The 24,143-nt window shown below is 39.2% G+C and overlaps 1 protein-coding gene across 4 annotated transcripts in view; it reads right to left on the bottom strand.

Annotated features, from left to right (window-relative positions):
- APAF1 (apoptotic peptidase activating factor 1) overlaps positions 1-20,149 on the bottom strand; it is a 77,341-nt gene extending 57,192 nt beyond the window's left edge. For 2 of the 4 annotated variants that reach the window (XM_068971239.1, XM_068971242.1), the window contains exons 1-8: positions 20,012-20,149; positions 19,654-19,843; positions 18,820-19,017; positions 7,983-8,166; positions 5,943-6,055; positions 5,723-5,854; positions 693-931; positions 122-289 (exon numbers count right to left, since the gene is read on the bottom strand). In XM_068971239.1, the coding sequence (XP_068827340.1) occupies positions 122-289; positions 693-931; positions 5,723-5,854; positions 5,943-6,055; positions 7,983-8,166; positions 18,820-19,017; positions 19,654-19,843; positions 20,012-20,149 (1,362 nt within the window). The remainder of the gene's footprint in view (positions 1-121; positions 290-692; positions 932-5,722; positions 5,855-5,942; positions 6,056-7,982; positions 8,167-18,819; positions 19,018-19,653; positions 19,844-20,011) is intronic. The other 2 variants (XM_068971241.1, XM_068971243.1) reach the window with 1 other exon arrangement.
- Positions 20,150-24,143: the final 3,994 nt, after the last annotated feature.

The raw sequence follows: 24,143 nt of genomic DNA, 5'->3' as shown, positions 1-24,143 counted from the left end.
TATATGCACAGAAACTATACTATTTTCTATACTAAAATTCTGTAAGACTTAAGTATAAAATCATTTCAAAATAAAAACTTTAAAAAAAAAAAAAAAAAGAAATGTACAGAGATGCAAGTACCTGAAGCTGGCTGCGATTCTTTTCAGTAAGGAAATCTACTTGCAGATCATGTAAATAATAAAGAAATGATTTTCCATTCCGGTCACAGAACAAGAGAGACTTATTAACAAATTCCTGTAATATGTCTTCAACTTCTTCCGTTTCCAAGTCCCAGAGGATACATAACACCTAGGAATCATTTTAAGCATTTAATGTGCCACAATGTACAGTGAACCAGGATTGCAGATAAGAGATTAACACAAAAAAAAATCATGTATTTAAATCCCTGAATAATATCTCCATTTGATAAGAAGTTCAAATATGCATCAAGATAAAAAAGAGAAAGTTCTGAAGAAGTCAAATGTTTCTCCAGGTTCATGAAAATCACTGAGAAACAGGCAACTCACCTGAGTTCAACAACAAATCCTTGAAGAAAACTAAGAGTACTGGGATTTCTACATCCTCTACCCTACCTCCTCAGGCACACAGGTTTTATCTTGCTGATATCCTCTGTAACAATATCCTCAGTACTAAGCCAAAGCTTACATGCCACAAATAAGGGGATGACAAAGATTGTTGATCCATCTATTACCTTTGTAGGCACCTTAACATCTTTCTGAACGATGGAAAGATCTGTGTAATAATCTTTGATGTCTTCTCTGAGCATTTCAACACTTATAGACATGGCTTCATCTAGAGCCTCATAGTCATAAGATGAAGATTTTCTTATCCTCTTAAATTGCTTATTCTGAAGTTGCCTGAGGTAGTACTCCCAGCGGTTGGGAAAATCTCGTAAAAGTGCACCAATTAAAGACACTACAAGAGGGGAACCTAAAAAAAAAAATCACTGTGTTAATACTGTATCATTTCCAAATTACCACTAAGTTAAGAATCAATCTGTCCTCAAAGAAAGAATTTTTGCTGCATTCTATCCAAAGCCTTAAAATACATAACTCTTGGATTCACTTCAAGTATTTATTCTAAGGAAGTCACTAAAAATAAGAACTATTTCATTTAAGGATGTTAATTACAGCATTGCTCAAGATAGTAAAAAAATTTTAAATAATAACAGGGAAATGACTGAATAAATTAAAGTATATCACAATATTATGCCACTGGTAAATTTTTTTCAAAAGATTTTAATGACAGAAAAATGCTCAAGATTTGCCATTAAATGGATAAGACTGAAAATTATGGGAATTCCCTGATGGTCTGATGGTTAGGACTCCATGCTGACTGCCAAGGGCATGGGCTATCTCCCTGCAAAATAATTCAGGGAAATAAGATCCCACAAGTCAGAAGGCATGGCCAGAAAGTAAAAATAAAAGAAATAAAATCCCATCCAAAAAAAAAATTAAAGCTTGACTCTCACTATATTTTTCATTCTTTGAGAGCAAAGGCCATGTCTTCATCTTACCCCTAACATATGTGTCTTCATTAACTATTATTTTAACTAATGAATGAACAACAAAATATCACTATCCATTTAGGGTACCACTGCTGCTACTGCTAAGTCGCTTCAGCCATGTCCGACTCTGTGCAACCCCATAGACAGCAGCCCATCAGGCTCCCCCATCCCTGGGATTCTCCAGGCAAGAACACTGGAGTGGGTTGCCGTTTCCTTCTCCAACGCATGAAAGTGAAAAGTGAAAGTGAAGTTGCTCAGTCGCGTCTGACTCTTCGTGACCCCATGGACTGCAGCCTACCAGGCTCCTCCATCCATGGGATTTTCCAAGCAAGAGTACTGGGGTGCCATTGCCTTCTCCACAGAAGAACCTAAATACTAAATATTCTAGTAAAGTTTCTGAATGTCATGTGTTAAATTGTCATGTTCGAGGGCAGACAGAAGAAGCAAGAAGAAACCCAATCTCGCAGCCTCCAAAACAAAAACTACATTATAGAAAGTTAATCAGAATGAAAAAGCAAGAAGTTATGTGCCAGAAGAGACAAGATAAAACCCCAGGAAAACAATGAAACGAAGTGGAAATAGGTAACCTTCTAGAAAAATAACTCACAATAATCATAGTGAAGATGATCCAGGATCTCAGAAACAGAATGGAGAAATCGCAAGAAATGTTTACCAAAGACGCAGAAGAACTAAAGAACAGACATGAACAACACACTAGAATGAATCAATAGCAGAATAATGGAGGCAGAAGAATGGAAAAATTTCCTGGAGGACAGAATGGTGGAAATCACTGCTGCAGAACAGAATATAGAAAAAAGAGTGGAAAAAAATGAAGAGAACCTGAGAGACCTCTGCGACAACATTAAACACACCAATGTTAGCATTATAAGGATCCCAGGATAGGAGGGAGTGAGAAAGGACCCAAGAAAATATTTGAAGACATAATAGCTAAAAACTTCTCTAACATTTTGGAAAGGAAATAGTCAACCAAGTCCAGGAACACCAGAGTGTTCCAGGCAGGATGAACCCAAGAAGGAACACACTGATACACACAGTAATCAAAATGATGAAAATTAAAGACAATGATGTGTTAAAAGCAACAAGGGAAAAAAGCTAAATAACATACAAGCGAACTCCCATCAGGTTATCGGCTGATTTCTCAACAGAAACTACAAGTCAGAAGGGAATGTACAATATATTTAAAGTGATGAAAGGGAAAAAACCTATAACCAAGAATACTCTACCCAGCAAGACTCTTGTTCAGATTTGATGAAGAAATCAAAAGCTTTTCAGACAAGCCAAAGTTAAGAGAATTCAGCACTACCAAACCAGCCTTACAACAAATGCTAGAGGAACTTTTCTAGACAGGAAACACAAGAGAAGGAAAAGACCTACACAAAATAAACCCAAAACGATTAAGAAAATGGTAATAGGATCATATATACTGATAATTACTTTAAATGTAAATGGATTAAATGCACCAACCAAAAGACATAGACTGGCTGGGCAGATGAAAATCTGAGCATGTATGCATTGGCACTTACGTCATTCTACATAACCCTCCCAAATTTTATGTAATTATTTTATATTGTTAGGTTAATCATGTTTCCACTATGGCTTGCAGTTGCAATTATCTGTTATTTTTCATCTGGCTATTGATTGTGAAAATTGATAAAGAACTTTTACTGTTGCAATTATGTAACTATTATTCACTTAATACCACTGTAACATGATTAGTCAACAGAAAATAACAAAATTCTATTATCACTAAAACTACCATTTAATAGAAAAACCTATAATCACTTTAAAAATTCAGATACATATCAGAATTATGTAGGAATTTTTTGAAAAATACAAATGCCCAGGTATTGCTTTTTTTCGCCAAAGCTCCAGATGTGTTTCTAATGAGAAGTCATATTTAAAAACAACTGGACTATGTGATGACCTCTTACTTTTACCTAGTTTTTCACTTTTTCTATTTCATATTCAGTGCTCCACTTCACTTAGTTTATGTTTTCCAATTTCATCTTTTTTGTTATAGTCTTCTCAAGCCTTTATCAAGTATAGTAGAAAAGCTTTTGTATACATATATAAATAGTATGCATTAATATATATTTTATAAAAATTATGAATTTTTTCCTAGCTCAAAAATTTGTGACATTTTGATTCCACCTGTTTGACTTGGTATGAATAGAATGCTAGATTTCTAGTTCATAGTCACTCAAAACTTTGCGGTAGTTTCATGTATTTTGGCATCTAGTATTACTGCTAAATATCAACTTCTGCTTTATTGACTACGCTAAAGCCTTTGACTGTGGGGATCACAACAAACTGTGGAAAATTCTTAAAAAGAGATGGGAATACCAAACCACCTTACCTGCCTCTGAGAAACCTGTATGCAGGTCAAGAAGCAACAATTAGAACCAGACATGGAATAGCAGATTGGTTCAAAATTGGGAAGGGAGTACATCAAGGCTATATATTGTCACCCTGATTGTTTAACATGTATGCAGAGTACATCATGCAAAATACTGGGCTTGATGAAGCACAAGCTGGAATCATGATGCCGGGAGAAATATCAATAACCTCAGATATGCAGATGACACCACCCTTATGGCAGAAAGTGAAGAGGAACTAAAGAGCTTCTTGATGAAAGTAAAAGAGGACAGTGAAAAAGCTGGCTTGAAACTCAACACTCAAAAAACAAAAATCATGGCATCCACTCCCATCATTCATGACAAACAAATAGGGAAACAATGGGAACAGTGAGAGACTTTCTTTTCTTGGGCTCCAAAATCACTGCAGCCATGAAATTAAAAGATGCTTGCTCTATGGAAGAAAAACTATGACAAACCTAGACAGAATATTAAAAAGAAGAGATGTTATTTTGCCAACAAAGGCCCATAGAGTGAAAGCTATGGCTTTTCCAGTAGTCACTCATGGTCCAACAGAGCTAGACCATAAAGAAGGTTGAGCGCTGAAGAATTGATGTTTTTGAACTGTGGTGTTGGAAAATACTCTTGAGAGTCCTTGGACTGCAAGGAGATCCAACCAGTCCATCCTAAAGGAAATCAATCCTGAATAGTCACTGGAAGGACTGATGCTGAAACTCTAATACTTTGGCCACCTGATGCAAAGAGCTGACATTAGAAGACCCTGATGCTGGGAAAGACTGAAGGCAGGAGGAGAAGGGGACAATAGAGGACGAGATGGTTGGATGGCATCACTCAGATCAATGGATCTGAGTTTGAGCAAGCTCTGGGAGTTGGTGATGGAAAGGGAAGCCTGGCAGTGCTGCAGTCCCTGGGGTTGCAAAGAGTTCAGGCACGACTGAGCAACTGAACAACAATTACTGCTAAAAGTCTAGAAAATGCATTATATTAGCGATTTAAAAAACAAAATGAGGCTTGAAAACTTTTAATCCAATTCTGAGAAGATAAAGAATTACCATTGCGGAAAAAAAAACAAAACAGGAAATTAACGTGACAGTATTAACTAAAATACAGATTTTCTTCAAATTTCACAAAATTTTATGCTAATGTCCATCATTTGTTTTCACAGCTTATTCAAGACTCCACACTGTATTTAATTGCATTGAACAGCTTCAGCTGCATGCAACAAATACTGGTAAATTCTCTTTTCATTTTTATCCTATTAAAAATAATTTTAAATTTTCCTTGCTATGGATTCTTAGATACACCCATCATTTAAATGTAGACATTTAATTACCAAATACGTAGGATTTTTTAAAAATATCTTTGATATTAATTTCTCATTTGGGTATTAATTTCTCATTTAAAAACTTTCTTCTCTGCAATCACCTTCTCTCTGCTTTTTTAGTCTTCTAACTTTATTGAGACTTTCAATACTAAGTCAAAGATCTCTCTTGGTAAATGTCACATTGCACTTGAAGATATGTGGGTTATTTCAAATACCTTTTGATATTGATTTCTAACATAATTCTATAGTGTTGAGAACAGACTCTGTATGATTTCAATATCTTTAGACCATGAAATTGTGTACTGTTTTTTATGTCCCTGGGTATATCTCAGTGTCTCTTAGTTTATAGTCTGTGGGAACTTGAATAGAATTTGTATCCTATTTTTGTAAAAAAAAAAAAAAAAAAGTAAATTGTCTTGTTCATTAGCTTATCTTACAAAAGGGTAAATTAATATCTCTATTAACTCCGTCATACACAAAATAAATAATTATACCTTTACATTCTTGTATAATACTGTGAGCTTGTTCTGGCAAATCTGCTTTCTTCATATTAACAAAAAGGGATAAAATTTCAAGTGCTTTTTCTTTTCCTAAACCACTCTCCACAGGCACTACATATTTAGGACCTGCAAAATCACCAAGACATAGTAAGAAATTTGGTATGCCACATATTTAAATGTAATTGAATCATCATAAAAAGAAAATAATACTTACCCATTACTGAATCTGTAACACTCTTATCTCTGGTTGTGAGAAGAATTTGACACTGATTGTCAAAAGCTTTTAACACCCAAGGATCCCAAATATCATCCAAGATCAATAAAGACCTTAATAAGAAAAAAATTGTATTGAGCCACTAATGACATTTATTTTAAACTTCCTTTCAAATAAAAAGAAAGAGCATGCCAGTGTGTTTCGTTTTTTTTCTAATTTACAAAAATTTTTTTAAAAAGATGTCTATATTGGTTGTTCTTCTCTTTGGTATCCCTCATACAATATACCAATAAGAAAAAGATTTAGAGACTTCCCCTTCCTTCCACCCCAAATCATTTCATATTAAAGTTAAGGGACTTACAAAAAGAGAACTGTGAATACCATGTAAATATTAGAAAGAAGCCTCCTAGCATCTAAAAAGAACTATCCAAATAAGGAGATTTTTCCAATTTTGACTTTAAACACCCAAACAAAACAAGAATTGGGCTTAGGTTAGCATTAGAAAGCATCACAGAACAATGACAATATTTGACCATTTTTTACCTATAAAATTAGCAATTTCATATGTTCCAACCTAACAGAATGCATCAGCAAATACTATTTTTCACTTGGGCTTTGTTTTCCATCCAAGAAATCAATTTGTTTATGCATAATGACAAAGAACCTCTGTGCTAATTCCTAACTGGTCCCTCCAAAAACTCTTTTATACTCACCAGAACAAATAGAGAAAAAATACAACTAAAACCTGACAGCATAATTATACACTAGCATTTTTATCTGGCTGGCACACTACTTCTATACACTACAAAAAAAAGACTCTAGGAATATACACAGGTTGGAAAATTACAAAAGCATAAACCAAAATGATGCTGAGTAACAAAATGACTACCTTTATATAACATGGTCTGATATATCTGAGAGTGGTTACAGTAATTTCCTAAACAGAAATCATTTTTATTTTTGCAGAGAAAGAAAGAAGGACTAAGAAGAAGTTACTGAGCAAGAAAAAAGGAAGTGATTAGTGGTCTCAATCCTACTTCTCCATGAAAACAGATACTAGTGACTATCAAGGCAAGGGCAAGATAATGGAGTTATCTAGTAAAGAAACCAGAGAGAGGAGAGTCTGCTCTCTGTAGTGAGTACGATCATAATCACTAGGAGGTTTTTTTCCAAAAATTATTCCCCTTCCCCAATATCCTGATATGAATCCTCTTACCAATTTGGGAATCACTGCCGTACTCCAGCCCGTTACACATGAAAGCATACAGCATCACTAGCTGCATCAGGGCAATAAAAATATTCAGAGCCATTACCCAATTCTCACCCAATTCAATGTTACACTCACAAGGAATGCTTTATTCATCTTTGTACTTGTAGCACTTGACCCAGAACCTGGCACAACACTCACTGTTGGTTAAATGAACAAATGAAAGAAGGGCTGCTAGATCACAGAAACCAAATTGTTGACTAAATCCTTTAACTCTTAAGAAAGGCAACAACTAAGCTTGTCTCCCTCTGGTTAATGAAAATTATGGAATAGCTGGTAATACTTCCTGGCACATAATTATAATGGTATTTATTTAAGAAAGTATTGAAATAAAAGAAACTACTACAGTGTGGGGACGTAGGAGAGTTACATGTATACCCAAAACTGAAATAACACAACAGAAGGATCCCATTAAATAAAAATCTTTCCTGACTCCGTCTTTCACAAGTCGCCTACATTTATTCTGCCCTTTGTTCTGTGTTAATCTATTAGAAATAACGGTTTCAAGGTAAAACGTTTGCATTTTTCTAATAAAGACCACCTACTTAGGAAATATCTCTTAAGAGCCTACAATGGTACACAAGAGAGAACATGGCAGGTATCATGCAAACGCCAGTGGCAACCACTTCTTTTTTTTAAATACAAGAAAAAGAGCAGAAAAGCAATGGTTCTCTTTCAGTCTTCTACCCAAGAGCAAAAGGTTATGATGTTCTCCAGATGTCAGTAAAGTCTCACTGGGACTTCACACATCAACTGAATACAACCATCTGTACCTTGGATGTTTGCGCAGCATCAGAATGCGGAGACGGTCTTTAGCCTCTTCAATATTAAGTGGAAGCCTCTGGGAGAAGTTTTCATCCTGATCCAATCGTGCGCAAAGGTTCTGTAGCTTCATCAGAAGCCCAGATTTGTCCTGTTTCCCAACTGACACCCAATGCACGCCCCCTGGGAAACAATCTAGTGAGGAAAAGGAAAATAAATTTAAGGTCTTAAAACAGGAGTCCCCCTTTGAAAGATTTTACTGATAAGCAGCAGTAAAGATTTGTTCCAATCTTCGATTTCATCACATCTTCAAACTTCTCTTGATTCAGAGTATATATTTTGTTTGTAGGACTATTATTGAGCTTCAGAGCCCAAATCTAAGAAAAGTTGAAGATGTGAATAATCTGAAGTTTGGTGTTAATCTGCTACATATCAGTAAAATCTTACCAAACAAAATTTCAAATCTTTGTCCTGTGTCCTCAATGATTACTGTGTAAGAGTTTCTCAACAGAAGCACTCTGGACATTTTGGGCCAGATAATTCTTTGTTGTGAGGGAACTGTCTTGAGCACTACAGGATGTTTAGCAGCCTCCCTGGCCTCTATCCACTAGATGCCAGCAGCACTTTCTCCCCCCAGTTATGTCAATCAAAAATGTCTCCGAAGTTTGTCATATATCCCCTGAGGGGGGAAAAAAATCACCTCTGACTGAGAACCACTGATGTGGTTCCTGGGAACACATGACTAGTTCATTATGGTTCTCATATAGAGACTTCAAGTAAGAAGTCAGGCTCAAGTCTGGCTCTACTGCTTACTAGCTATGATACCGTTAGCAAATCACTAACTTCAATTTCATATACAATACCAGAATAAGACTGTCTACCCCCTCGGCTCCCCCACCACACTGAGGAGCAAGCCCGGGAACCCACACTGGCGTGCCCCGAGCGGGAGCCCCCCATCAGCTGCCGCTGGACGCCTCAATGCCGGAGCAGAGCAGGGTTCCAAGTCTGTGGAAGACATAACCTTGCACCTGCCTGCCCACCCCTGACCTTGCTAGTCTCTCAGGATCTGAGACGCTGACCTTCACCGATAAGAAAGCTGTGGTACATATACACAACGGAGTATTACTCAGCCGTTAAAAAGAATTCATTTGAATCAGTTCTGATGAGATGGATGAAACTGGAGCCGATTATACAGAGTGAAGTAAGCCAGAAAGAAAAACACCAATACAGTATACTAACACATATATATGGAATTTAGAAAGATGGCAATGACGACCCTGCATGCAAGACAGCAAAAAAGACACAGATGTGTATAACGGACTTTTGGACTCAGAGGGAGAGGGAGAGGGTGGGATGATTTGGGAGAATGGCATTCTAACATGTATACTATCATGTAAGAATCGAATCGCCAGTCTATGTCTGACGCAGGATACAGCATGCTTGGGGCTGGTGCATGGGGATGACCCAGAGAGATGTTATGGGGAGGGAGGTGGGAGGGGGGTTCATGTTTGGGAACGCATGTAAGAATTAAAGATTTTTAAATTAAAAGAAAAAAAAAGACTGTTTACCCCTGCCTATTTCAGTTACTATAAGAAATTAATATATATGTGATTTGGCTATGTTAAAAGGTTATGACAGGATTATTAGTGATATGGATGAGACCACCTTTCATATAATTAAGCTTTGAACTAGTAAGCATTATAATAAGAACAGACATTATTATTACTGGTACTGTCAACTTGACATCGTCATCATTTTTGTTAATCAAGCCACGTGTGCTAAGTCGCTACGTCTGACTCTGTGCAACCCTATGGGCCAAAGGCCGCCAGGCTCCACTGTCCATTGGATTTCCCAGGCAAGAACAATGGAGTGGGTTGCCATTTCCTTCTCCAGAGGATTGTCCCAACTCAGGGACTGAACCCATGTCTCCTGCACTGGCAGGTGGATTCTTTACCACTGAGCCACCAAGGAAGCCCAATACAATGATTACACAATTACTAAATAAACTAAGTAAAATTGCCAAAGTATGATCATGAATTTAAACTGAAGTTCAGTCAGGTGACTTTCTTCTGCAAAGAAGACGGAAATAAAGTCTGGATGAAGCAACAGGGAGCACAGAGAAGGCATCAGCTTTCATTCAAGATAAGGAGAGAACTAAAGAGTATGTACTGAGGAGCAACTGAATAATAGGCAATAAAAATCTAGGCCCAAGGCTGAGAGGGGGCTGATGGGACAAACGCTAAGGATATTATGCTATTAATGGATAAGACTCAGAAAACTGTAGTGAACTTGAAAAATAGAATAGATGGAGGTAGGCAGGGTGGAATAGAATTTTATAGTCAAGATTTCAAAAGTGGTATCATTTCTGGTAATGCCAAAGGCCAGGATCCAACCTGTGATCAGTAAATTATATGGCTGAAGGGAGGAGTGAAGAAAATGGTCACTGTAGATACACAAATCAAGGAACTGAGAGGTCAAGGTTTTGGATGACTCATCCACATAGATATCAAATAAATCACTAAGATCGCCAGCAGAAGGAGGACTTATAAAATTTATAACTAAGAACTCCAATTATCAGTCAATCAGAGTGCTATAACATAACCGGGAAAGATTAGAAAAACGAACTTCAAAGGACAAAAAATTTAGCTGGAGAAAGGAGTATTAAAGGCCCAGATGAGGCAACAAAGAGCAAAAAAAGCATCCACCCATTTCTTGGTGCTGAAATATGCGAAATAGAAAGGGAAAAGGGTTACCACACCACTGAAAAAGGCTACAGAGAAGGAGGTATCCTCAGGAAAACTGGCCCCATTTCACATATGACAAGGAGGTCTAAGAAGGGTTGATGATATAGAGGAGTTTCCTGACCACAGAGGACAAAGTCTAGAAGGCACAGCAGAGGCTTGGGAATGAGAGGAAAGGACCTAGATCAGAATTTGGCAATGAAATGGGTAGTAACTACATGAGAATCTAAAAGACGACAAATGACCAGAAGAAAGAACTCTACATAATTGAGGTAAGGCAGGGCTGTTAGGCATGGTTTGATTACCAGTGCCTATGTCTTAGATGAAGGTAAACAACAAGTCCCACACTTTGTTTTTTATTTTGGCTGCGCTTGGTCTTCGTTGCTGCATGCAGGCCACTGGGGGCTACTCTCTGGTTGCGGTGTGCAGCCTTCTCATTGGGTGGCTTCCCTTGTTGCAGGGCATGGGCTCTAGATCATGAGGGCTCAGTAGTTGCAGCACACGGGGTTAGTTGCTTCAAGACATGTGTGATCTTAGTTCCCCAACCTGGGATTGAACCCCACTGGAAGGTGGATTCTTAACAACTGAACTGCCAGGGAAATTCCAATAAGTCTTACTCTTTCCTCCTGAAAGCTTATTGAAGTTCTCTAGGCTTCTTAAAGTCAACAGTTATGAAACAGTAAATCCCTGGGGCCTTGCTTAGTGCTACAGCTGTGTTCTGTGTTGGTGACAGTGTTCAGTCACTCAGTTGTGTCCAGCTCTTCTGTGTATGTACATGTGTGTAAATGCACAGGAAAAAAAAAGTTTGGAAAAACTCACTCTAAACTGTTAACCATGACTACCTCTGGTGAAGAATTTAGGAGAAAGGAAAGAAGGACAAGTGAAAAGAAATTTTACTTCATTTTAAATGAAAATACTACTACTGTACTATTTAAAACAGTTTTAAACTACATGCTGCTCCTAAGTGGTTTTTCTTTAATTTGTGCTTTCTACTCAAGGTTTTTCAAACTCATCCTGGGGTTCAAGACAAGGTAAAGAAAGGAGCCAGACACAACTGGCTAGTGAACTCTGCAGATTTAAATTTAAATACCTGCTGCTACTAAGTCGATTCAGTCGTGTTTGACTCTGTGCGACCCCATAGATGGCAGCCCACCAGGTTCTGCCGTCCCTGGGATTCTCCAGGCAAGAATACTGGAGTGGGTTCCCAATGCCTTCTCCAAAATACCTACTATCTACATCAAAGGTCTCTCTCCTAACCTTAGAAGTAAATTAGGGCATTACTAACATGCAAGAAAAATAATAAATTATTGCTTGGAGAGAAAGACAAACAGGACTATTCCCTGCTGGTCCAGTGGTTAAGACTCTCTGCTTTCATTGCAGGAAAGTGAAAGTGAAGTCACTCAGTCGTGTCTGACTCTTTGCGACCCCATGGACTGTAGCCTACCAGGTTCCTCCATCCATGGGATTTTCCAGGCAAGAGTATTGGAGTGGGGTGCCATTTCCTTCTCCAAGGCACAGGTTTGATGCCTGGTCAGAGAACTAGGATCCTGAATGCTTCATGGTGTGGTCAGGGCAAAAAAAAAAGACCAAAAGACCAACTGATCTGCAAACTTATCACTGGGAGCATAAATTTCACATTTCAGAAAGAATCCAAACATCTTGACTGTGGGCACAAGAGGGAGCAATTTAGCCTTGAATGAGGCTTGTACCTATAATTTACTCAAGAGAAATTTAAGCAAAAAAAAAAACTGCCTTTATTCAGAGAAAATTAACCCATCCTAATCTCACAAGAGGTTTATTGAGGTAGCAATTAATAATCTAATAGCATCAGGGAAGTCCTGGGAAGGAAGGAAACAGACAGCCAGCCTCTAAAGAAAACTTTCATGTCCTTAGAAACTCAGCACCGAAATACAATCATGTAAATGGTGGAAAAATTCATCAACTCTTTTAATTTTTAATTTGTCAAATTAAATGGCTGAACTTTCAAAAGGAAACTGGGTTTCTTAAAAATATATAGACAAAAAGAGTTAAGAACTTAACAGTGTTCGTCAATTTATACCGAACACCACCCTAAGGTAACAGTTTCTATAGAAACCAGTTTTAATGAAATTTGTAACCCATACAGTTACCTGCACTTTCAAAAGAAAAAATAAGGTTTTATAACAATGGCAAAATCTAATATTCATATATTTTAGGACAGACATAAACTCCAGAGATAAAAATTTATCTTTGTTGTTGTTGTCTTTCAGTCATGTCCAACTCTACCTTTAGGGAAGTATCTACTCTTGAACTAGTGGATATGCAAAAGCAGACTTCAGATTAAAGAGCTAAATATGAATGGTAAGACTATAATAGGACTCTTGCTGTCAGTCGCTAAGTTGTGTCCAACTCTTTGTGACCCCATGGACCCCATGTCAGGCTTCCCTGTCCTTCACTATCACCTGGAGTTTGTTCAGACTCATGTCCATTGAGTTGGTGATGCTATCTAACCATCCCAACTTCTGTTACCCCCTTCTCCTCCTGCCCTCAATCTTTCCCAGAGTCAGGGTCTTTTCCAATAAGTCAGCTCTTCAAGTCTGTCGACCAAAGTATTGGAGCTTCAGCATCAGATCTTCCAATGAATATTCAGGGCTGATTTCCTTCAGGATTGACTGGTTTGATCTCCTTGCTGTCCAAGGAACTCTCAAGAGTCTTCTCCAGCACCACAATTAGAAAGCATCAATTCTTTAGTGCTCAGCCTTCTTTATGATCCAACTCTCACATCCATACCTGATTACTGGATAATAATAATAATAATACTGGATAATAGGACTACTTAAAATTCAGGAAGCACAAATTAAAAGGCAAAAAAAGTTGACTAATCTGACTACACCAGAATTAAAGATTTCTGTTAAGGACATCTAGGGCAAAGTTAATACAGATGATATAAGGAGAAAGTATTTACAGAGTCTAAAACCAGTAAGTCCTACTATCTATAGTATTCAAGAAACTCCTTAAAAGCAACAAGATGGAAAAAACATCAGAATTAAAGATTTCTATCAAGGACATCCAGGACAAAGTTAATACAGATGATACAAGGAGAAAGTATTTACAAGTCTAAACCCAGTAAGTCCTACTATCTATAGTATTCAAGAAACTCCTTAAAAGCAACAAGATGGGAAAAAATGTGGTAGCAAGATGTGGTATCATTGATATCACAACTGGTATCAATAAACTTCATAACAAGGAAACTCAAAAAGCTAAAAAACTTATAAAGAAATGGTCAAGCTCAAGTTATCACAGAAATATAAACTAAGATATCATTTCACATCTGATAGCTTGTCAATAATCTCAAAGATGGAAGATAACCTAATATTACTAGGAAGTGAGGACATAGTAATCACATGTTACTGATAGGAATGCAGATAGGAGGGCAATCAAATCTGGTATTTATATATCCTGTATATTTACAAAGAATATAGATTAAGTAGGCTTCTCAGGTGGTGCTAGTGGTAAAGAACCTGCCTGCCAATGCAGGAGACATAAGACATGTGGGTTCAATCCCTGGGTCAGGAAGATCCCCTGGAGGAGGAAACGGCAACCCACTTGTTTTCTCGCCTGGAGAATCCCATGGACAGAGAAGCCTGACGATGACAGTCCAGAGGGTCTAAGAGAGTCAGAAATGACTAAAGTGACTTAGCGCACACATGCACACATATATTAAATACATCAGAATGATCACCTATGGGGAGGTATGATTCTGTGATTAAATATATATATATTTGATCTTTGTCACTATTCCTAGCACATAGCTCTAAATCCCTTATAATTTCCCATGTGAGAGCCTTAGGTGCATCTTTTAACAGTTTTATTCCCAGTTCTTGAAACTGTTCCACAGTATAAAAGTGAAATGGTGTCTTATGCTCATATGATAAGCCCCTTTCAACTACACCTGAGTTTATGTTAATAAAGTAATTTCTGGGAAGTCTCTAAATACCCAGGGATTTAGGGGAACCTTGCCAGGGGAATCAAACACTTGATTAGTACTAGAACTTTCAGTCCCACCTCCAGACCTCTGGGGAGAAGGAAGTGGTTAGAGATTGCATTCAATCACAAATGATTTAATCAACTACACCTATGTAACTGGAAACTCCATAAAAAACCAAAAGTGTAAGATTCAGAGCATGTGGGTTGGTGAAAACAGGGAGAACACAGAGAGTGATGCATCCACATGGGGCACAGGGACTCCACAGCCTTTCCCATACATCATGCCTGACACTTCTCTTCCGTCAGGCTGTTCCAGAGTTTTATGCTTATATGCATGCGTGTGTGCTAAATCCCACCAGTCACATCTGACTCTTTGCAACCGTATGGACTGTAGTCCACCAGGCTCCTCTGTACATGGGATTCTCCAGGCAAGAACACTGGAGGGGATTGCTGTGCCCTCCTCCAGGGGACCTTCCCAACCCAGAGATCAAACCTGCATCTCTTACATCTCCTGCATTGGCAGGAGGCTTCTTTACCACTAGAGCCACCTGGGAAGCCCCTTATGCTTGTCTAATAAACCAGTAATCTAGTAGGTATAGTTCAGAAGCACAGGTAACAACCTGGACTGGCAACTGTCATCTGAAAGGGTTGGGGTGGGGGAGGCTGGTGTGATCTGATATTATCTCCGGTAGGTAGCATCAGAAATGAATTCAACCATAGGACTCTCAGCAGGTATTGAAGAATTGCTGGATATGTGGAAAACTGATATATCTAGTGTCAGAAATGAAGTAGTGTTGTAGTTGCATAGAGGAGACACAGAGGAGGAGTGCGTTTTCCTTTAGAGGAGGGAAAGGGAAATGAGAATGGGACTTTTTTTTTAAGGAAATGTACACACTAAGAAACTCAGATAGACTTAATATGAAAATAAGCTGTAAATTAAAGAATATGATTTACTCATCCCTCTGTACTTGAGATCTCACTAATGCTTATTAGGAATACAAATTAAGCTCATTATACACTAGAAAATTGCCAGTATCCCTGATCTTTTCTCAAAACAAAGTGGTTAAAATCTATTCCAAGACTACCTTTTATATAATATGATTCTTAGGTAATTAATTCCATAGGTTGTTGGTCAATTTTAACCCCTAAAATTAAAAATGCACCCCAATAATATTGAGTGATTTAAATAGCACTAAAGAGCACTTTTAACCCTAAAAATTGGTATATTTTAAAGGAAATTTATGATTATATTGAAACAAAAACCATTACTTCACACTAAACAAATTTAACCAATTTTATCCTGAAATATCCTTGGTGATCAACTTTGCAGGAGAGGTTAAAAAAAAGTGAATAAATAAATCCTTGGCCCTGAGATTTGCATAGCTCTGAGTCACCTAAAACTTCTCTATGAAAACAAAACAACCAGGGTTTAGGAATCAGGCATATTTCTGACAAGAGTATGATCCAGGGTTTAGGAATCAGGCATATTTCTGACAAGAGTATGATCAACACCATTAACAAAGGCTGTGACGTATAAATTAAAACCAGGTGTGTACAAAAGCTGTGCCCCAGCCTCCAACTTTCTAAAACTCTCAGGTGCTTACCATTTACGCCACTCATTGTGTCATCTCATCATAAACTTTCTTTGCTTTTTTTTCCTGCTGCCCTGGGTCTTCTCTCAGGCTTTGTCTAGCTGCAGTGGGCAGGGGCTACTCTCTAGGCGTGGTGTGTAGGCCTCTACCGTGGTGGCTTCTCTCTTTGCAGAGCACAGGTCCCACGGCACACAGGCTTAGATACTCCTCGGCATGTGGAATCTTCCCGGACCAGGCATCAAACTTGCGTCACCTGCACTGGCAGATGGTTTCTTAACTACTGGGCCACCAGGGAAGTCCTCCTCACAGACTATTTTAACTGGTGATTACATATTGTAAACAACAACAACAAATAGCTTAACCACTAGAAGTCGGGAACTATCTTTTTAAATTCCCCATAACTCACTAATGGCTGGAGGCAACCAAAGACTGAGGACGCTATATGAAATTCCTGCTAGGGAATACCCTGAGAACCTCCGGGACTCATTTGGGTCAGCAGTGCACCTGCCACATGTCCTAAGCCCTCTGCAGCACAGTCTGACCTTCCTCAGTCTGGTAACTACCCAACTCCCTTCCCACCTTCTCCACTCTCCCATCCTTGCTGAGTTCGCCTGCCAAACTTGTTTCTATTCTTCAAACTCCAGCTAAAATGTCATCTCATCCTGGCCTGCTCATTCTCCTCCCCTGATGGAAAGTGTCCTTCCTTTATTCTAACTTTGTAGGTACGTTATACTTGTTTCTAATGTTCAGTTTATCACATATATCATAGTTAACCTGTCTTCCTCTCCTACCAGACTGTAAGTAAATTTCTTAGATGCATAGGCTATGCTTTCTTTCTGGATTTTGCCCAAAACAATGCCAAAATCTGTAACAGATTCTCAAACACTTACTGACTACATGAATATCTGAAGCAAGGAAAATCAGTTGCCAGATAGCTAATGAATCTATAAAGCCTGCCTGGAAAAATTCATTGGTTGCTACAGTCAACTTCCAATTTTTTTTTCTTGGAGTTACACATAAGATAAGTTACTAAAGATTTTTATTTTTAAAGGTAAATAAATGATAGAATTAACTGCAGAAAGGAAATTCATATTAATGATTCAGGATGCCAAATACAAGAATCACCCCAGGAAGGCGTTAACTGAACTGCGTTTCCAACAATCTTCCCTACAGCACTCTGCAAGAACACTGGACTGCCAGGAAGCTATGTTAGTACAGTACTGTTGAAAGGCAAGGATACAAGCTGGACAACCTGTCAAGACACTTTTTCAACCATACAATTCCCTCAATTATTAAGATGGGGGGCAGTCAACGGGAAGGACTTTCCTGGTGGTCCAATGGTTTAGAATCCACCTTGCTAGGCAGAGGACTCAGGTTCAATCTCTGATCGAGGAAATAAGATCCCACATGTCAAGGAGAAACTAAGCCCATGAACCACAACTACTAAATCTGAGAAACACAACTGAGTCTGAGCACCACAACTAGAGTCCATGCACCACAATGAAACATACTACATGATGCAACTAAGACCCTACACAGCCAAATAAATTTTAAAAATTTCAATTAAGATACAAGGGAACTAGTTTCATTCCAGGATTGCTCCTGCTGCTGCTGCTAAGTCGCTTCAGTCGTCTCCGACTGTGTGCGACCCCACAGATGGCGGCCCACCAGGCTCCCCCGTCCCTGGGATTCTCCAGGCAAGAACATTGGAGTAGGTTGCCATTTCCTTCTCCAGTACATGAAAGTGAAAAGTGAAAGTGAAGTTGCTCAGTTGTGTCCGACTCTATGCGACCCCATGGACTGTAGCCCACCAGGCTCCTCCATCCATTGGATTTTCCAGGCAAGAGTACTGGAGCGGGGTGCCATTGCCTTCTCCGCATTCCAGGGTTAATGAGTGCCAAATGATAACACATGAACTTACTGGCCTGGGTAGTCAAGCCTCATTGTGACAGGTGAGGTAGAAAATTAAATTCAAATTTAATCCCCTGTGGTAGGTAGAAAACTGCCCCTCCCTTCCACATGATGTCCACAACCTATTCCACAGAATTTGTATATATGGCCCCTTACACAGCAAAGAGAGACTTTGCAAGTGCACTTAAATTAAGGATTTTTAGATGACATTATCCTGGATTATCCATTTGGCCCAATATAATCACAAGGGCCCTTGTAAGAGGGAGGCAAGAAGGTCAGAGCAGATGTGATGACAGAAGCAAAGATCAGAGGAGAGAGAAAGATCTGAAGATGTTATGTACTCCCAGCTTTGAAAATAAGAAAAAGGACTGTGAGTTAAGGAATGCAGGGCACCTCTAGAAGGAGGGAAATGGAAGGGAAAGGATTCTCCCTGAGCCTCAAAAATGAGTTAAGCACTGCTGACACTTTCATTTTAGCCCAGTAAGAGCTATTTGATCTTCTGACCTCCAGAACTACAACGGTAATATCTGTGTGTTTTAAGTCACCAAAAGCTTTGGTAATTTGTTATATCAGCAATAGGAAGCTAATGCAACACCTAAACAATATCTTCTTAGCCAGCAATGGTAGTCAAAACTTACCTTCTAGGAAAGAATGATCTCGAACAGCTTCTGCAGCTAATACAGATTTCCCACAACCTGCCATTCCATATATGGTGACCCATCCCGGTTCACCATTCAGTTTGGAGAGCTTCTGCTGAATTGCATTCACTAGCTTCTTCCTAGTAACAAAAACAACGGGCCTCTGTGGTACTCCACCTTCACACAGGACTGTCCTTACTGAAATCCAAAACAAAACAAGCATGAATGACGAGAACTTTGAAATGGTTACTCAAGTAATTCCATAAAAACCAAAAAGATCTCTGGTTGAGATCTCCGCCAGAATTTTCAACAGAAGAAAACATGGCTAGCATATTAACTTTAACTTTCTGATTTCTCAGAACAAAAGATACACCCTTCAAGATGACTACAGAGCAAGGAAAATCTCCATTTATACCTGCCCTTACTCATCCTCTCCCTCTCTAACTCTCCAATCTTTTTCTCATACTAAAGATTGAGAAGAGAGAGTAAAGGAAGGAATATGGAATTGCTTTCAAGAACATAGATTTCTAAAGATTTGCTCTTTCCTATGCTCGAACTTGGTAAACACACAACTGGAGAAAAATTTAAAGGCTTATAAATTATCTTATTATCTCTAAAAATTAAGGTATATTATTATCTCAGCAGTAGATAGTTCACTGGGTAAGGAAATGAGAAAGTAATATGGACACAAATAAAAACATCTGAATTGGAAAACAAGACTATAATTTTTGCACGTTTCACTGAACTGATAAGTCTCTCCAGCAGACACCATCTATAATAAAACAAAACTTCAGCCACATAGCCATTGTGATAGAAGGCATCACGGATACAAACCATATGAAGTTATTCCACTAACTGAATCTTTGCCATCTGAAGAAGAGACGACAGGAATGCCACCATGCAGCAGGGCAGCAAGATCTTTGTAACCTTCATGAAGTAGAGCATTGTAGAATGATATATAGGAATGATTATCTTTTTTAAGTATCATTTTAATTAGCATAGCTGCTCGTTGCCGTTGGGTGGGCTTAAAAAAAAAAAAAGTAATTCAGTATACTATAAAGAATATATTTGCAACATAAATTAGTGGACACCAGTACAAATTTTGAAATAAATTCTAAAAATTTTTAAGAAAGTACAGACTGAATTTTTTAAAAATCAAAAAGAAAGCATAGACTGCCTCAGAGGGCTTTACCTCATTTTTCACTTTTTCCTCCTCTGACACTGTTAAAACTCCATTACTAATCATGTGATCCATGATGTAGGATGTTTTGATGTCCCTTTCCAAGGCTTCTCGATGTTGAAGCAAACAATTTCGAGCTTTTGCATCCATCTTCCCTCAATTTTTTCTTTCTCTGAGCTGTCAACCATGAGCTACAGGCAAAACATCAAATTCTTATCAGGCAAATAAAGATATGAAAAGAGGTATAACCTCACTGGTATTGAAAAATATAAAGAAAGAATCTTATTTCTGCAAAATTTTTTTAAAATAAACAAAATCCAATGCTTTCAAAAATGTGAGGAAATTAGTATTCTTTTAAGATACCTGAGGAGAGATAGGGCATTTGGTGATAGACATGTACACAGTGCTATATTTAAAACAGATAACCAACAAGGACCTATTGTATAGCACAGGGAACTCTGCTCAATGTTATATGACAGCCTGGATGGGAAGAGAATTTCAAGGAGAATGGATATAGGTGTATGTGTAGCTGAGCCCCTTAGCTGTCCACCTGAAACTATCTCAACATTGTTAATTAACTATGTGTCTGTGTGCTAAGTGGCTTCAGTCCCGTCCAACTCTTTGCCACCCCATGGACTCAAGCCCACCAGGCTCCTCTGTCCACGAAATTCTCCAGGCGAGAATACTAGAATGGGTTGGTTTATTAGCTATCAGTTCAGTTCAGTTGCTCAGTCGTGTCCGACTCTTTGCGACCCCATGAATCACAGCACACCAGACCTCCCTGTCCATCACCAACTCCCGGAGTTCACTCAGACTCACATCCATCGAGTCAGTGATGCCATCCAGCCATCTCATCCTCGGTCATCCCCTTCTCCTCCTGCCCCCAATCCCTCCCAGTATCAGAGTCTTCTCCAATGAGTCAACTCTTCCCATGAGGTGGCCAAAGTATTGGAGCTTCAGCTTTAGCATCATTCCTTCCAAAGAAATCACAAGGCTGATCTCCTTCAGAATGGACTGGTTGGATCTCCTTGCAGTCCAAGGGACTCTCAAGAGTCCTCTCCAACACCATAGTTCAAAAGCATCAATTCTTCGGTGCTCAGCCTTCTTCACAGTCCAACTCTCACATCCATACATGACCACAGGAAAAACCATAGCCTTGACTAAACGGACCTTAGTCGGCAAAGTAATGTCTCTGCTTCTGAATATGCTATCCAGGTTGGTCAACTTTCCTTCCAAGGAGTAAGCATCTTTTAATTTCATGGCTGCAGTCACCATCTGCAGTGATTTTGGAGCCCCCCAAAATAAAGTCTGACACTGTTTCACTCCAACACAAAATAAAAAGTTTAAAAAAAAAGTACCTGAGGGGAGTACAAAGTGGATGCAACTTTTCTGGAAGGCCATGTATGATGTATTTAAAGTAAGTATTCTCTTTAAACCAGAAATCCCACTTCTAGGAGTTTACCTCAAAGAGATAGTCATATATATATATGCAAAAGATATCCACAAAGAGTTAAAAGAGTGTTTAGATAAGATTAAAAAGATTAAAACAAACTAAATGCCCATTATTCTGAGTATGGATTTAAAAAATTAGAGTATGTATATACAATGGACTATTATACAGCCATTTAAAATAAGACACACCTCCATGTACTGACATGGAAAGGTGCTCATGACACATCACTGAAAAAATTTTAAATATGATCCCATGTGTAGCACAAAATATGTATTGGTCTCATCTAAATACGTACAGAGATGTTTAGAAGTCTGTTCAACAAAATGTTTGGGTTACTTCCAAGAATCAAGATTTAGGGACTTTTTCCCCTTTCTTTTCTGTTCTTTTCTATACTATCTTAATTTTTTTCAATACTCATTATCATTTGTACAATTATAAAACTTACTTTAAGACTTTATAAACAATGATCATACCGAAGTCCTAATAATTACAAACTTGATTTCTTTGCCATCATAAAACTAAATAGAGCATTCTCAGTATTGAGTACTAGTTCTCAGTCAAGATGGACGTCAGCTGGTATGCCTTCACACATTTCTCATGGGCTTACTCCACGAGTTTCAGCTGAGCTGCTAAGTATGACAAAGCAACAGAAAATATTCTCTGATGTCATTTCTTAGATTAGGAGGACATAAAAACAGAATAATACTCTTCATAGTATAATACTCAAAGTTCTACCAACTTTATTTCAAATATGATGAAAATTTTTCAATGAGTATAAACCCCAGATCACAATGTTTGCAAGTTTTTAAAGAGAATCTACTAATGTATTACAGTGAGTGTCTAAATGTGCTTATTAATGTATTTAGTCAATAAATATTTGAGTCCCTCCTGTGTAGGGCCCTGAATCTACAGAAATTAAATCATATCCATGAAGGAATTCACTAGCTGGAAGAAGAGGAAAATGCAGATAACTATGTGATGCACTGAATGCAGAGAGATAAGCACAAGTAATTTTGAGCACACAGAAGAGGAGTAATAATGATTAAGCTTCAAGATTGATTAAAAAGTAAGACCACATGTGTCAGCTGCATACAAAGGTGAGTAAAGCATTTCCCCATTATTGTCAATTCACAAAATTCCCAGTACTGACACGAAATTGCCTGATAAAAGAAAAAGCTATGGTTAGGACCAGGGCTACGGTAATTTTTAAGTGTTCAATTATGTTTTTATTGGAGAAGGAAATGGCAACCCACTCCAGTGTTCTTTCCTGGATAATACCAGGGACGGGGGTGCCTGGTAGGAGGCCGTCTATGGGGTCGCACAGAGTCGGACACGACTGAAGCGACTTAGCAGCAGTATTTAACTTGGAGAAGGCACCCCACTCCAGTACTCTTGCCTGGAAAATCCCATGGACGGAGGATATCTCAAACATAAAATGTCCCTTAATTTTACAGTAACAAAATTTGGTTTGTCAAAAACAGAAATAAACTTTTTAGGTTAGCTCCAATAACTAAGGCAAAAGACACTGAACACTTATAACTAATTTTCAACTTTACCTACCCTATTAAAACTAAAGAAATTAAGTTAAAACTAAAGAAAACTTAAAACTAATTAAGTTTCATATGTTGTTGTTTTCCTAAACTCTGTGCCCATTGAAACATTATGAACAAATTCTCAGCGTCCCACCTTTTGTAACCACATCAACGTAAAGTCAGGACTCGTGAAATATAAAGCTCAGTTTCATCCAGGAAAACAGTAACAGTTGACCAGTTCCTTTTTAGACATTTCTCTTCCTGGTACAGTATTAGAGTGATTAACAAGTATCCCTTGAACGAGAATTCTAAGTCCCTTAAACTGGCTACTGAACCTCCGGAGAACCCAATTCTGAAAGAAAAGCGAGACGCAAACTTAGCCAAACCTTCGCACAAGGGTCTCACTGGGAAATCAAGCTGGTACAGAGGCAACAGGGCTTCCAGACAAAAATGCCCGGCTAGGGACACAGGCCGGGGTAGGTCCGGACCTCACCGATGTCTCACCTGAGCGTCCGCAGCAAGGGGTACCTGGAGACCCCCCGCGAACCTCCGACCCGAGGAGAAGGGGCCGTCACCCCCACAGGCGACCGTCGCAGTCCCGCGGCGCCGAGGTGATCACTCCAACCCAGACACAAAGGAAGGAGGGTCACTAGGGCTGTGGCTCCTTCCCTCAGGCTGCACTTGCAGCCGGGCGGGAGCCTGGCGCCACTCTGGACTCCGCCGCTGCGGCTACTTCAAGTCCTCGCGGGGCGCTGACCGCTCAGGCTCCTCACGGCCGGCTCCCATACTCCTTCCGCACAAAAATAAAGGCAGCCTCTCCGCCTCAAGACCACAGAGCATTCAAAACCCGCCTGCCGGCCCAGCTGGAACGTCGCGGCCCCGCGCATGCAAATAAACACACCCGGAAATTCACGAGAAGGCCGCCGCCGCGCGCGCTCTACCCCATCTTGTGCCCGCGCGCGCACGAGAAAGCGCCTCCGCCCCACCCTCTGCGGGCGCGCGGCTAGGCCCCTCTGGCGCTCCGCACTCCATAGAAGGGAGGGCCCAGGCGGCGGCGCGCTTGACGTGGCGCGCGCGGCCCTGCCTCGCCCCTCCCCGCCCCGCCCCCTGGCGTCCTGACGGCCAGTACGCTCCCGGGAGCCACGGTATCCTCGGGCTT

This window comes from Capricornis sumatraensis, chromosome 4, assembly GCF_032405125.1.
Source record: "Capricornis sumatraensis isolate serow.1 chromosome 4, serow.2, whole genome shotgun sequence".
Classification (NCBI taxonomy): Eukaryota; Metazoa; Chordata; class Mammalia; order Artiodactyla; family Bovidae; genus Capricornis; species Capricornis sumatraensis.
This window is presented reverse-complemented; position numbering and strand designations above follow the sequence as displayed.